The sequence below is a fragment of the Lemur catta genome, chromosome 15, assembly GCF_020740605.2.
Source record: "Lemur catta isolate mLemCat1 chromosome 15, mLemCat1.pri, whole genome shotgun sequence".
NCBI lineage: Eukaryota > Metazoa > Chordata > Mammalia > Primates > Lemuridae > Lemur > Lemur catta.
Window position 1 is genome coordinate 17,993,837 of NC_059142.1, and position 14,015 is coordinate 18,007,851.

General features: G+C 39.4%; 1 protein-coding gene and 1 non-coding gene across 3 annotated transcripts in view; both read left to right on the plus strand.

Moving 5' to 3' along the window:
- Nucleotides 1–1,526: 1,526 nt before the first annotated feature.
- BLMH (bleomycin hydrolase) overlaps nt 1,527–14,015 on the plus strand; it is a 44,824-nt gene continuing 32,335 nt past the window's right edge. The window contains exons 1-6 of one of the 2 annotated variants that reach the window (XM_045525288.1): nt 1,527–1,832; nt 2,146–2,343; nt 5,714–5,823; nt 6,658–6,799; nt 7,386–7,474; nt 10,090–10,182. In XM_045525288.1, coding sequence (XP_045381244.1) covers nt 1,820–1,832; nt 2,146–2,343; nt 5,714–5,823; nt 6,658–6,799; nt 7,386–7,474; nt 10,090–10,182 — 645 coding nt within the window. In that variant the 5' untranslated portion in view covers nt 1,527–1,819. Of the gene's footprint in view, nt 1,833–2,142; nt 2,344–5,713; nt 5,824–6,657; nt 6,800–7,385; nt 7,475–10,089; nt 10,183–14,015 lie in introns of both variants that reach the window. The other variant, XM_045525287.1, reaches the window with a different exon arrangement.
- On the plus strand, nt 6,425–6,531 carry LOC123621337. Its single transcript, XR_006729073.1, has one exon. It is a non-coding gene; the product is annotated as a U6 spliceosomal RNA (small nuclear RNA).

Here is a 14,015-nt window from a genome sequence, read left to right on the forward strand (position 1 = left end):
TCCTTCTGTTCTTTGCCTTGTAAAATCACATCCACTCTTATTATAATCACCTGTCACCTCTTTTTTCATGCACCCTCTGGCCCTAATTCTCAGCTCTCTCTTCACTGCTTCTATAGCACTATGGGTATGCTGGTACAGAGGGTATTGTCCAAAAATTGTTTTGCATCTCTTTTCCACTACATTATGAGTTTCTTTCTTTCTTTTTTAAAAAGGCTAGTCGAGTGAAGCAGTGGGAATGGAGAAGGAAACATTATGTGTTTCTCAAGGGCAAGATTAAGCTTTGTTAGTCTCCATATCATCAGCTTGTCCAGTACCTGGTATATGGTAGACATTGAACAAAAATTTATGGTTTGGATTGGGCAGGATGCTTGAACATCATTTTGTGAAAAGACCAGTGCTTTCTTTCAGTGTAATTTTCAACCTGTTACTCTTCGTCAGTATTGAAAGAATTTCAGAATAGGATGATTAATGGGCCCCAATTAAGATAGTTGCTATGTCATATCCCCAGTCTTTAGATGACTTTCTCTAGAGACACAGAGACTGTGATTTCTCAAATGATTAGTGCCTGAGTATGGGTTTTTCCAGGTTTCAGAGGCCATTAGAATCAGTGATGATTTTCAACCTAAGACCTAGATTCTAGGTTCCACAAAAATCTCACTGTTTTGAATAGCAGAGACAGGGTTTCAGTGTTAAAGCAGATAAATACGTATTTGTTTTATCATCTGTGGGTTCCATCCCAGTATCTCACTAAAGGTTGAGATTGCAGGGCACGAAAAACAATATTAACAAAACCCAAGGTTTTAACAATCTCAAGACCTTGGAAAACTGCCGAGTTATCTTGAAAGCCTAGAGGGGGAGCATCATTTACAGGTTTTGTAGAGAGCCTGACAAAATAGTATTGACGCATAAGGCTGACCTCTGTCATTCCCCTTAGTTACACCGCACAGTACACGCTGAGCTGCGGAGGAGACACTGGCGGACTCCATGAAGCCCAGATGGACAGTTTGCATGAAATGAGCAGATTTCTATTTGTAGAACTGTGGTAGTAGCTTCTGAGTGGGTGGGAAAGAGCTCAGTTCCAATTCCCCCTCAAATACAAGAATTTGGATCTGACTAGATTCCAAGCAACAAGTTGCCATTGAAAGTGCAGTGATTGGTCAGCAAAGGATGCCTATAGGAAGAACCTTTGGGTGCATTTCTTGTGACTTATCAAACCACCCTAAGCCCCGTGCTTACTTAATTATGGGGCCCCTCAGCTTCTCCTTTCCGCCTTGAGACCCCTTTCGGCTTCTCAAAAGGCTAATGAGGTCAATTCCCCGATGCTAGAGTATTCGGGGACCGGGCCCTGGAATCCCCAGGCTGCTGCGCCGGCCGGGGCCTGATCTCGGGAGGGCGCCCGCGTGGCCAGGAAGCGGGATTACAGACGGCCGAGGGCCCCGGCGCCGCTCGGGCGGACGGTGGGCAGGGCAGGGCGACCGTGCGGTTGGGAGCTGGGTCCGGAGCGACCTCGGGACACGCCCGGGCGGGGGCGCCGGCAGCACCCAGCACGTCAGCTAGGCCGCCCCCGTCGGCCCTCCCCCGGGCGGGGCCAGCCCCGACAGCGCTGACTCAGCAACGCGAGGGGGGAGTTTTGTCCCTCCGCGGACCCCGTTTCTCTCGGCCTCAGCCTCCCCGCCGCCACTGAGCCGGTTTCCTTTTTCCGGCGCTCCGGGTGCGAGAGGCAAGTCCCGCCACCTAGGCAGCTAGCCTCAGTTGCAGCCCCGGCCCTCGCCTGAGGACCCCGAGAACTACCGTTACCCCGCCGGGCAGCGTGGGCGCCATGAGCAACGCGGGTGAGGCGCGGCTGTTCGCTGCCGGGGCCCTGCCGGGGTCCTCTCTGGAGGAGCTCAGCGGTACCCAGGAGGCCCGGCAGCGGGGAAGGCCGGGGGCCGGGGCTAGGGTCGATGGCAGAGATGGAGCTTCCTGGGCGGGCTGGAGCGGCCTGGAGAGAGCCAGCTTCTTGGAGGAGAACGCCGGTAAAGGGCTTCCCCGATGCAGTGGTCACCTCAGGATGCGCTTAAGAAGTTGGACCCGGGGTATGGGAGTCCCGGATCAGCCCTCTTCGGGCTCTTTTTGGTGTTAAAATCTTGTTTGGTTTCCCAGCAGGACTGAATTCGGAGAAGGTAGCTGCTCTGATTCAGAAACTGAATTCCGACTGCCAGTTCGTTCTTGCTCAGAATGTGGGGACTACTCACGACCTTCTGGACATCTGTCTGAAGAGAGCCACGGTACAGGGTACCCAGCATGTGTTCCAGCATGTTGTGCCTCAGGAGGGCAAGCCTGTCACCAACCAGAAGAGCTCAGGTGAGGTCTTTAACTTCTTGCATACTTTATTTGAACTTCTTGACACCGCCCCATTTTGGTGTCTTACTTAAGAATGGTCTTAGAGGAACAGATTTGTACTGAAAGAACTTGTAGTAAATTCCTAGAGAATAGGCATGGGTAAAGGTAGTTCTACAAACATTACTCGCGTGGCTTAAGTCCATGATCATACGTTTGAGTGTAATTCACTATATTCTGGCCTGATGTTAAGTGATTGTAACCCTGTCTTGCAGATGTATGCTCGTGATTACAAAATGGACAATGCAAAAATGTTCCTATCTTAGAGGACTCCCCAGAGTTGCTCTGAAGGCCATATGCAAATGTATGAAATAGGAAAGATATAATGTAATTCTATGAAAATGTCATCAAATGTAACTTTTAAATCTGCTTCTTGGTTACAAGTGAAGCTGATGTGCTAATGGTCTCAGTTCCCACCAATAGACCAGTTTGTAATACAGAAAAAAATCCAATTCCCATGCCTTTCTGGTCAAGAAGTCTTGTTTTGCTGTCTACTATCTAGCACCATTGTCAGAAAAACAGCTACAGTGAAAGATCAGTTATCCAGGATCTAAATATAAAGAGAACATTGTCACAACAAAATCGTACTAAAAGGATTTTTGGAAGTCTTTATCCATTTAAAAACTATTCCTACTCTATATTGACAGAAAGCACATCAGTACTTGTAGAGAGCCAGTCAGAAGTCACAAAGTGTACATTTAACAAGGGTATATTTTATTGTATGTACGTTATACCTTAGTAAAGTGGATTTTTTTTTTTTTTTTGGATTTTTAAATTTTAAGGAAAAAGTCAAGACGTTACAATAATTAATGTTTTGCTATAGACGAAAAGTGCTTGGGGTGGTATAGGTTCTCAGGCTACAAATGATTCCATTAGTAATGTCTTAGTGGTCCTACAGAGTTTAGATTGCATTGACCTCTTAGGGAAAAGCCTGGAAATGCTAATTTGGAACGGGTCAGGTCTTATACATTCTGTAGTGTCATTTTTATTTACAAAAAAATCTAAATAGCATTTGAGCTATGTACTTTATTTCCATTCAGTTTTCACATTAACAGTTCATCCAGATTCCCTCTACTAGAAATATATAGTGTACAGAAGAGAGGTGGCATACAGATAAACCTAAGGTAAAGATGAGTGATACGAGGGCATTAGCGGCTTTTCCAAAAACACTATAGTTACCTATTTTACACTTTTTTTCTTGTTACAAAGTTATTCCTGTTCAACGTAGAATATTTGTAAAACACCAAGTGAATATTTTCTGTATATCCCTCAGGTCTCTGTGTGTGTATGTGTGCAATAATGGGTTGATACCTTACACATTGTTAGGTAATCTGTCTACCTTTTTCACTTTCCAAAATATTGTGAATATATTTTTATATCAGTAAAAAGTTATGCCTAAATATAAGTAAAGGTTTTTCCCTCTGAATTTTCCTTCCAAAAAGAGAGAATTACCCTACATTTAAGGCCTTACAAAAACCCTCATCATGGGCACTCTCAGTTTATTTTGAAGTAGAAGTACAATTTGGAAAAGACATTACTCTGAAATAATCACAAATCTATGTTAGTTTTGGATGCTTATGGAGATCATTTGTTCGAATCAGTTTTTTTAAAAGGCAATAAATTTGAACACAGTGTATTCCTAGGACATGACCACATATGGAAATGTTGGCTATTGTTGTAAGTAGGCCTTTTAAAGATCACTTAAATCAGTACTAGAAGTGGTGACATTGTGGAGTTTGTGGTTATATACTGTAGGACAAATGGAGAATCTGATTGTATAATTGGTGCTTGGCATAAAATTTTCAGGGACGGCATCATGCATGGACTCAAAACATTGCTGTGACTCAAACATAGTAAATGAAAAAAAGACAATGTGTTCTGATTGAAAGAGTGGATCTAAGGATGGCAGGTTGTGTTTGAAGAGTATGAATCAGTGTGAAAATGAAATGTAAAAGTAGGAAAAACAGTGCTTCTAAATCAATTTTTTATGTTAACATGATTTTAAATATCTGTATACATTTAAATTACTAAATATTATAGGTGGACAGTTTATTTCATCTATATTTTTAAATGTTTATATAATCCAGTTAGCCAAATGCCTCACTTTTTTTTTTTTGACTCATCACTAGGAGAATGGAGGACTAACTTAAGTTCACCCTATAATGAAGCATATACTGTATATTCCAGATTAAAAAACAGAGACTTTATAAAGCTTTTGCTAGGTATTGCCAAATCGTATGCAGGAATTTTGTGCCTATTTAGATCCCTATGCAGAATGATAATAATGCTTTTTTCCCCACGTCATTGCCAATATTGGGCATTATCAATTAAAAAAAAAAATGTCTCCCCACTTACCAGGTGTCTTTTATGATGAACTTCAAAAAAATGTTTCTTTGCCGTTTATGTCTTCTTTGGCCACTGAATGATCTATTTGTGATCTCTACTCATGTTTTTCTAGCAGTTTCTTTTTCTAATGTGATTTTTTTTAGGTGATTTGTAATGGATCCTTTTTATTTTTCTTATTTTTTTTAATTTTAGAGACAGGGTCTTACTCTTTTGCCCAGGCTGGGGCACAGTGACACAATTATAGCTCACTGTAACCTCGAAGTTCTAGGCTTAACCAATCCTCCCTCTTCCGCCTCTTGAGTAGCTAGAATTAGTGTATGCCACTATGCCTGGCTAATTTAAAAAATTTTTTTGTAGAGATGGGATCTCACTATGTTGCCCAGGCTGGTCTTGAATTCCTGGCCTCAAGTGATCCTCCTGCCTCAGCCTCCCAAAGCGCTGGAGTTATAGGCATGAGCCACCATGCCCAGCCCTGTAATGGACTCTTACATGATATGTGAAGGGATTTTTTTTTTTTAAAGCAGGGTCTCACTCTGTCTTCCAGGCTAGAGTGCATTGATGCCATCATAGCTCACTGCACCTTAAACTCCTGGGCTCAAGCCAATCCTCCTGCCTCAGCCTCCTGAGTAGCTGGAACTCCAGGCATGCACCACCACACCTGGCTAATTTTTTTAAATTTTATTTTTTGTACAGATAAGGCCTTGTTATGTTGCTTAGGCTGGTCTCAAACTCCTGACCTCAAGCAATTGGCTCCCAAAGTGCTAGCAACCATGGCCTGCCAGATTTTTATTTATTTGTTAAAGATGTTAGCTTTGCATATATATTGCAAATAATAATTACTACCTTTCTTTTTTTGTTTTGTTCTTAATCTTTCTGCTCTTTCTCATTTAGTCTTGAATTGTCCAAATCTTGTCATGGGTTCATTGTTGGAGCAATATAATCTATGTGAACACTCATCATAATTTCTTGATCTGCTTTTTTATTTCAGGGCGATGCTGGATCTTTTCTTGTCTGAATGTTATGAGACTTCCATTCATGAAAAAATTAAATATTGAAGAATTTGAGTTTAGTCAGTCTTACCTGTTTTTCTGGGACAAGGTATGGGACTGATCTGGCAAGATTCTTTTTGTTTTGATATCAACCTTTGTAGGGACTGCCTCTTCATTTCTTGCTTTTCTAGTTGTAGTCTGTCCTTTCATTATAGGTGGGACACCTTTTATTCTTATTTCCAAAGTCTCAAAATTGACTCTTTTCAAAGGTAGAACTGCTCTTGGTAGGTAGGTGGCTACTTTTTACAATGAAGTGATAAGTCTACTGACTCACCTTACTGCTTGCTTGTTTCTTTATTTAAAATTTAAAATTTTATTTTCAATAATTTCCCTTTTTAGCATCTTTGTTTAGGTTATTTAGTCTTTTCTAGAACCTACTTCCCCTTCTCAGGTAGTACTTGTCTGAAAATCAGCAAATAATTTTATTTCATTTTTTAATCTTCAAATGTATTTTATATAAGTATCCATTAGATGTTTATTGATTGAAGACTAAATATCAGGTTTTGTTTTAGCATTGGAAGGTATACACTGTATACATATACACAATATATTGAAATATATACACAGGTATAAGAAGAAACTTTAAATATTCTTATGAAGCCAAATACTCATATTTAATTACCAATTTTAATTTAAAAATATCTAGTATGGTGTTTGTTTCATCATCACTTATACCAAAATTGGAATGATACAGAGATGATTAGCATGGCTCCTATATAAGGATGACATGCAAATTTGTGAAGTGTTTCATATTTTAAAAAAGAAAAAAACATTATTATGTTGAGTCCATGGTAATTCCATGCATGACTCCCATTCTGTCAACAATGTCAGTAAGTTATTGGCCCTCTTTTCCTTTAATTTTATTTAACTTCCTTTACTCTAGGTTGAACGCTGTTACTTCTTCTTGAATGCTTTTGTGGACACAGCCCAGAAAAAGGAGCCTGAGGATGGGAGGCTGGTGCAGTATTTGCTTATGAACCCTGCAAATGATGGTGGGCAATGGGATATGCTTGTCAATATTGTTGGTAAGAGCCTTTCTTTAATGCAACTGAAACTCCACATGATTGAGCAAGGCTCTGTAGTTAGGTGTAGGCCACTTCTTTGGCTTTCTTTGGCGGTTAAGTACAGAGCAGAATTGGTCTCCAAGAAGGATATATAGTTAGCTCTAAGAACCTTTATTTCACATTCTCACCTATAAAGTGCCTTTCTTAAATGAGGAGTAAGGAGATAGGTACTGTAAATGGTGGGCTGGAGAAGAAAAGACAGCGTTAAGTAGAAGTAACTTTCCATAAAAACGCTTATCTCCTGTCCACTGACATAATCAAGAAACACATTAAAACTGCAACCATTTGATAATGTCCTCATTCAAAACATTGTCTTTTGTGGAAACCTCATCATGCTGAGCACTTAACAATGTATGATAAGTAAAAAGAATAGAATTAATTCTAAGAGAGATAAATATGCACATTAGAAACCTGTTTAATAATATGAAGTATAAGATTTTCTGAATTAAAATTGCCCCTTTTTTAAAGCAGGTGCTATTTTTGCCAAGGTTTCTAATACTGGAGTATACTTTTACCTTATTTAATACTAAAATTTGTTTTCTTTTAGAAAAATATGGTGTTGTCCCTAAGAAATGCTTCCCTGAATCTTATACAACAGAAGCAACCAGAAGGATGAATGATATTCTGAATCACAAGGTACAGTATATGGAGCAAGGTGGAGTTGGGTTTACTGTGCTTACCTTAAAACTTCTGGCAAGGCTTGGTGGCTCATGCCTGTAATCCTAGTACTTTGGGAAGCCAAGGCAAGATGATCACTTGAAGCCAGGAGTTCAAGACTAGCCTGAGCAACATAGTGAGACCCCTGTCTTTTCAAAAAATACAAAACCTAGTCAGGTGTGGTGGCATTCACCTGTAGACCCAGCTACTTGGGAGGCTGAGGCAGGAGGATTGGCTTGAGCCCAGGGGTTTTAGGTTGTGTTAACAAACCCACAAAGGGGGAGGGGATTCAATGCTGCTGCCACACAGAAAGCCAATTACTGAGACAACGAGCATTGTAAAGGAAGAAAGGATTTATTGTAGAAGACACATCTGCTGGGAGCGGGAAGTTATGAACTGCCTCAAATCTGCTTCCCCAACCGACAGGGTCAGGGGGTTTTCTTGGAGGTGAAATGAATAATGCATGAGAGGAGTGAGTATCATTACATTATTACATGGAGCTCAATACATCATGACATGGAGTTTAGAGCACACAGTGAGGAATCATGCTAGTACATATGTTCCATGATCAAAAAATGGCTTTTCAGTCCCTTCCAGGTTGAGGATTTTAGTATTATAATGAGCTAGGAGTTAATATTGGTCATTTTTTTTTTAGCCTTGTGAGCAAGCTCAGTGGGTCTGTGGGCACGATCTGTGGTGGAGTATCACTTATATTGTCTTCTCCAGAGAAACAGGTGGTATGAGGCTTTGTAGTTATCTTGTGGCTGCAAGGAGGTTTCCCATTTCTAGGAAAGAAACTCAAAAGAAAATGCATTAATGAAACAAAAAGTTATGAAGTTCTGGTCAGCAAATATTACTTGTCTGGGAACTTGAAACATAAGAGAACTACAAAAAAAGACTATTAAAATTTTTTTTGTTTATGAAGCCAGTAATAGTTACAATGAGCTATGATGACACCACTGCACTCTAGCATGGGTAACAGAGGAAAATGCTGTCTTAAAAAGAAAAACCAAAAAACTTCTGATTTTTTTTTTAAAAGAGTTCCTGAGTATTTCAGTGTACACAGTTTATGTACAAGATATCTACAGATGTCAGTGTCTGTCAAAAGCAATTTAGCTGCATATTAACCTTAAAAATAATTGAAATTAAAGGGTTTTTTTCTTTTAAAAAACTTCCACTTTTATTTCTGTTGAAATTTTAATGTTTTCTTAGGCATACTCAGGAAAGTTCGTTCCATACCCAATTAATACGAGTCACAGACACTGAGTGCTGTGTCTCTCACATGGTTCTAGTATTGGTGGACTGGGACTGCCTTATGCACTAGTAAAATCAAAAATAAGTATTTGCAAGACTCCCTCAAAGAGTATGCTGCATTCTGAGACTTCCTTAGGCCACATCAATATTATTTATCCACCCACTAAATATTTGAAGTAGTCACTGAACTGCTTTTTATTGCTTCATTTATCTTAATGAATCATTCTTCTCTACATAACCCATTTTCCCAAGGAGGATTATAAATCCTACAGGATGCTGCTCTGCTAGCCAGGCCTCTTCTTTGATAACTTGGAGTTGCCAGAATCTACTGTCTTGATCTATGGGGTTAAAATTGGATTTGTTATCCCTGGAAGAAAGATTACATTTTAAAATAAAGTATAAATGTGTTTCCCCCATATACAAGTAGTTTATTTTCTACCCTGGAAACTCTGGGAATTTTTATCAAAAGCCTAAAAGATAATTAATAGTATAGCATTGGATTCTTTTTTTTTTTTTTTGAGACAGGGTCTTGGTCTGTTTCCCAGGCTTGAGTGCAGTGGCATGATCATAGCTCATTGCAACCTCAAACTCCTGGGCTCAAGCAATCATCCTGGCTCACCCTCCCAAGTAGCTAGGACTACAGGCAAGCATCACCACACCTGGCTAATTTTTTAAAATTTTTTGTAGAGACAGTCTCACTGTGTTGCCCAGGCTAGTCACAAATTCCTGAGCTCAAGCGATCCTCCTGCCTCAGCCTCCCAAAGTGCTACAATTACAGGCATGAGCCACCACATCGGGCCTGGATTCCATTTTGAGTGGGAGCAAGATCCTCTTTAGCACTGTAAATTTCAGACTCACCTTTATCTTGGGCATCTCTTAAAATTGAAAACAACAAAAATGAAAACTATATTGGGGATTGGCATAACCATAGTCACAGTGATTTGGCAGAGAAGTAGTGGACAACTATGAAAATTCTAAATAAAAATCTGTTAGAGTGACTTAGTGGCATAATCATTTTGTTTCCTGCTTTTTCTACGAGTGGTAGGCATTATAGGATCAAATGTTTTCCCTGTGTCCAGGCACATAACGTCACATTTGCAGAGCAAAAGCAGTTCCATCTCGTATTCTTTGGGAATAATCTATATCTTTTCTCCTTATGAAAAGTATCTTTAGCTATGTGTTTAAGTGGACTAGTTGGGGAAAAACACATTTGCTTTTATGAACTTTGTCATGGGTCTTGGCTGAGTTATACTTCAAAATAGAACAAGCATTGATCTGTTAGGGTCATTTACAATTGAATTTGGGTAACTATTGAAGTGCTGAATAAGTTTGTGTCGTAGATGAGAGAATTCTGTATACGACTGCGGAACCTCGTACACAGTGGAGCAACCAAAGGAGAAATCTCAGCCACGCAGGACATCATGATGGAGGAGGTAATGGCAATTATTTGGATTTTTTGTTACCCTTCTCAAGAACTCTCAGAATATTCCCATCTGTTAAACTAATGGTTAGGAAGCATAGTCATTGCAATGAATGTTTAATTGAATGGAGAGTTACTTATTTTACAGGGCTGAAAAAAACTGAACTTTAAACTTCTTTTCCATTTTTGTATAAGACTTGTACTTAGGTTTTCTAATTTCTGTTTTAGTGGTTTATATAATCATTCTTTTATTCATTTCATAAATATTGACCACCTTCTATGAGTTTGGCACTGGAGAAACAAAGATGAGAAAGGCATAGTCTCTGTTCTCAAGGAGCTCGGTCTTTTAGAAAAAGAAAACACATATATAATTATAATAAATCCTGTGCTGGATGTGTAAAAAATGAATTGGTGGTCATTGAGAAGGGAATGATTGATTGATTCATTGAGCTAAAGATTACATAAGACATTTGAACCAGCTCTTCAAAGAGCAGCAGGAATTTATCAGGCAGGTAAAAGGGAAGACCATTCTAAGCAAAGGGAATTGTATGTATAGGGACATGAACAAAAATACAACCTTCAGGAACTCGTGTAGCTGAAACATAACTTTCATAAATATGACTGGTAGCAAATTAAGCTAAAAAGGCAGAGATGTAAGGGATCTTGGGTAGATGCCAGAACTTTTGGCTTTATTCTGTAAGAATAAAGATAGGGAGCTATAGCTGTTAGAATAATGTATGTGAAAACATTTTGGAAAACTTAAAAAGCACTAAACAAATATAAGGTGGTAATATTATTTATTATCAAGGCAGTTAGGAATATTATTACTACTACTATCCATATCCAGAATGAATATGCATAAGACTATGAAGTTGCTTTGAGAAAAGAATAAACATTTCCCTTTTTTAGCCAATGGGGCCATTAGTAGGCCTCCTTCCACGACTGTGTGGAGTTAAAATGGCTTACTTTTTTTTTTTTTTTTTTTTTTTACTGCAATGGAAAACACCAATGCTTCACTCATGTTTTTCTTTAAATGTCAGAGAGGCAGTATAGTGGAGTAGTTGAGAGTGTGGTCTCTGGAGTAGGACTTTCTGATTTCTGGTCTTTTCATTACTTAACAGCCATGTGTCTTGTGACAAGTTCCTTAAGTTCTCAAGTCTCAGTTTGTTCATATGACACATGTCTAGCCCAGTGCTTGACACAATAGATGTTTCTTAAATATTTGTTGAGTTGATGAATGCAGAAATTTCATTTACCAAATGAATTATCTTAATTTAAATTTGCTCATATTTACCTCTTTCTTTACTTCATAAATTCCTATGGAAGAGTGGTATCTTAGTGTAGCAGGACAAAACAGGCTTTGGAGTCATACATGGGTTTAAATTCTGGCTCTGTTACTTAACAGCCTATGATCTTGGGTAAGTTACTTGTCTGAGATTCAGTTTGGGATTTAAAATAGGTTTCTCATTGCATTTTTTGAGGACGAAACAAGGAATTAAATATAAGCACACAAGGCATGGTGTCTTTTTCTCTCCTACTCCTACTTCAGAAAAATAGTAAGATACCACTTTACCAGGTCCTGAGTGTAAGGTTTTTGGATGATCGGCACCACGGAAAGAAAGATGAGCAGAGTAGAAAGGGGTAAGCAACGAGGCTTTATTTGAGCGCTCCTGGGCAAGGGTAACGGGTCCCAAGAGAGAGACCCGGGCAAGGTTCACGGGTCCCAAGAGAGGGGCCTGAGAAGTCGCGATGCCCAGAAGTTTTGTGTGGGCTTATGTATGTTTTAGAGCTGGGGGATGGGGGTTTCTTTGGCGGGAAGATTTTTGGAGTGAAGAGTTAGGAATTTTCCCTTAGGGTTTTAGGGTGGGTATTGAGAACTAGGAGGGGCTGGTGGTATGTATAGATTCCAGGGTAACCATCCAGGTGTGGCTATTCTTTAACTTAGCTGGGCCCTGCAGGCATTGTTTTTGGCTTCTTCTTTTTTTCATTAGGGAGGGGAGGGGTGCCCACCACCAGCCTTACACTAAGTATGGATGTTTTATAGAATTATTTACTTACTGTTTCTACCTAAACTGTTTACTACAGACTTCTGTGTGGTAGGTTTTTAAATTTTTACAATCCCCCAAATGACTCCTCTTTATTGAACCTGACTCTTTGGTAATGAAGAGTCTAGCTGTGGTTTTAAAGCCACAAATTAGAACACAAATTGTAGGCAAGTCAAAATAATGACTTAAATGAATAGCCATGAAGTTCAGATAGCTTTGAATAAAATGTGTTTATGCTAAAGGCATTCTTTCTGAGAGAAGTGAAGTACAGATAGCTTGTTGAGATGACAGAGAAGGCAGATCTGTTTTAGAAATATGTAGTCACTTATACTGCAATGTTTTCTCAGTATGTCCACTCTTCTTTTAGCCTCCAGATCCCCTAAGGATTATTAATGTATTCTCTACTGAAACCCTGTCTGTTAAAAAGAAAACATAGCTGGATGCAGTGGTGCGTGCGTGTAGTCCCAGCTGCTTGGGAGGCGGAGGCAGGAGGATCACCTGATCCCAGGACTTTTGAGTCTAGCCAGGCAACATAGTGAATCCCCCGTCACTCCCAACCCCAGTCTCTTAAAACAAACAAAAACATAAAACAAAGACAAAAAAACAATATTTGTCAGAATTGCTTGAGGCCAGGAATTCAAGGCTAGCCTGGGCAGTGTAGTGAGACTCTGTCTCTAAAAATATATATGTAAAAAATGATATACAGGCCGGGCGCAGTGGCTCACACCTGTAATCCTAGCACTCTGGGAGGCTGAGGCAGGTGGATCTTTTGAGCTCAGGAGTTCGAGACCAGCCTGAGCAAGAGCGAGACCCCATCTCTACTAAAAAAAAAAAAAAGAAAGAAATAAATTAGCTGGACAACTAAAAATATATAGAAAAAATTAGCCAGGCATGGTGGTACATGCCTGTAATCTCGGCTACTTGGGAGGCTGAGGCAGTATTATCGCTTTAGCCCAGGAGTTTGAGGTTGCTGTGAGCTAGGCTGATGCCACAGCACTCTAGCCCAGGCAACAGAGTGAGAGTCTGTTTAAAAAAAAAGAAAAAAATATACAGTGAAAATTCTTCTTTCACCCTATTCTCTTTCCTTGTAGTTCCTATGCCACTCCGAAATTAGTTTTATGTCATTTCTGTTATTAGTGTTAGTTGTCCTTCTAGAGATCTTTACTTTTTCAACAATCCAATACAAATATTTACTATTTTTCCCCTCCTATTTTTGCAGAAGTGGTAGAACATTATTCATATTGTTCTGCACCATGTTTTTTTTTTACTTTCCATGTTTTGGAAATCTTTCCATATTGATACTTAAAGAGTTTCAGCATTTAAAAAAACATTTTCATAGTATCCCATTGTCTGGGTGTACCATAATTAATTTAACTGGTCCCCTGTTAATTAATGGACATTCTGATTTTTTCCAAACTTTTTCTATTAAAAAATACTGTAAAAAATAATCTCATACATACATTGTTTTGCATATGTGCATATATACCTGTAGGTTACATTTCTACAAGTAGAATTTTTGAGTCAGAAAGAATATATAGGCTATGTTTGGTGGCTCACACCTGTAATCCTAGCACTATGGGAGGCCAAGGTGGGAGGATTGTTTGAGGTCAGGAGTTCAAGATCAGCCTCAGCAAGGAGACCTCATCTCTACAAAAAAATAGAAAAATTAGCTGGTCGTGGTGGTGGATGCTTATAGTCCCAGCTACTCAGGTGGCTGAGGCAGGAAGATTGCTTGAGTCTAGGAGTTTGAGGTTGCAGTGAGCTATGATGATGCCACTCTACTCTAGCCCAGGTGACAGAA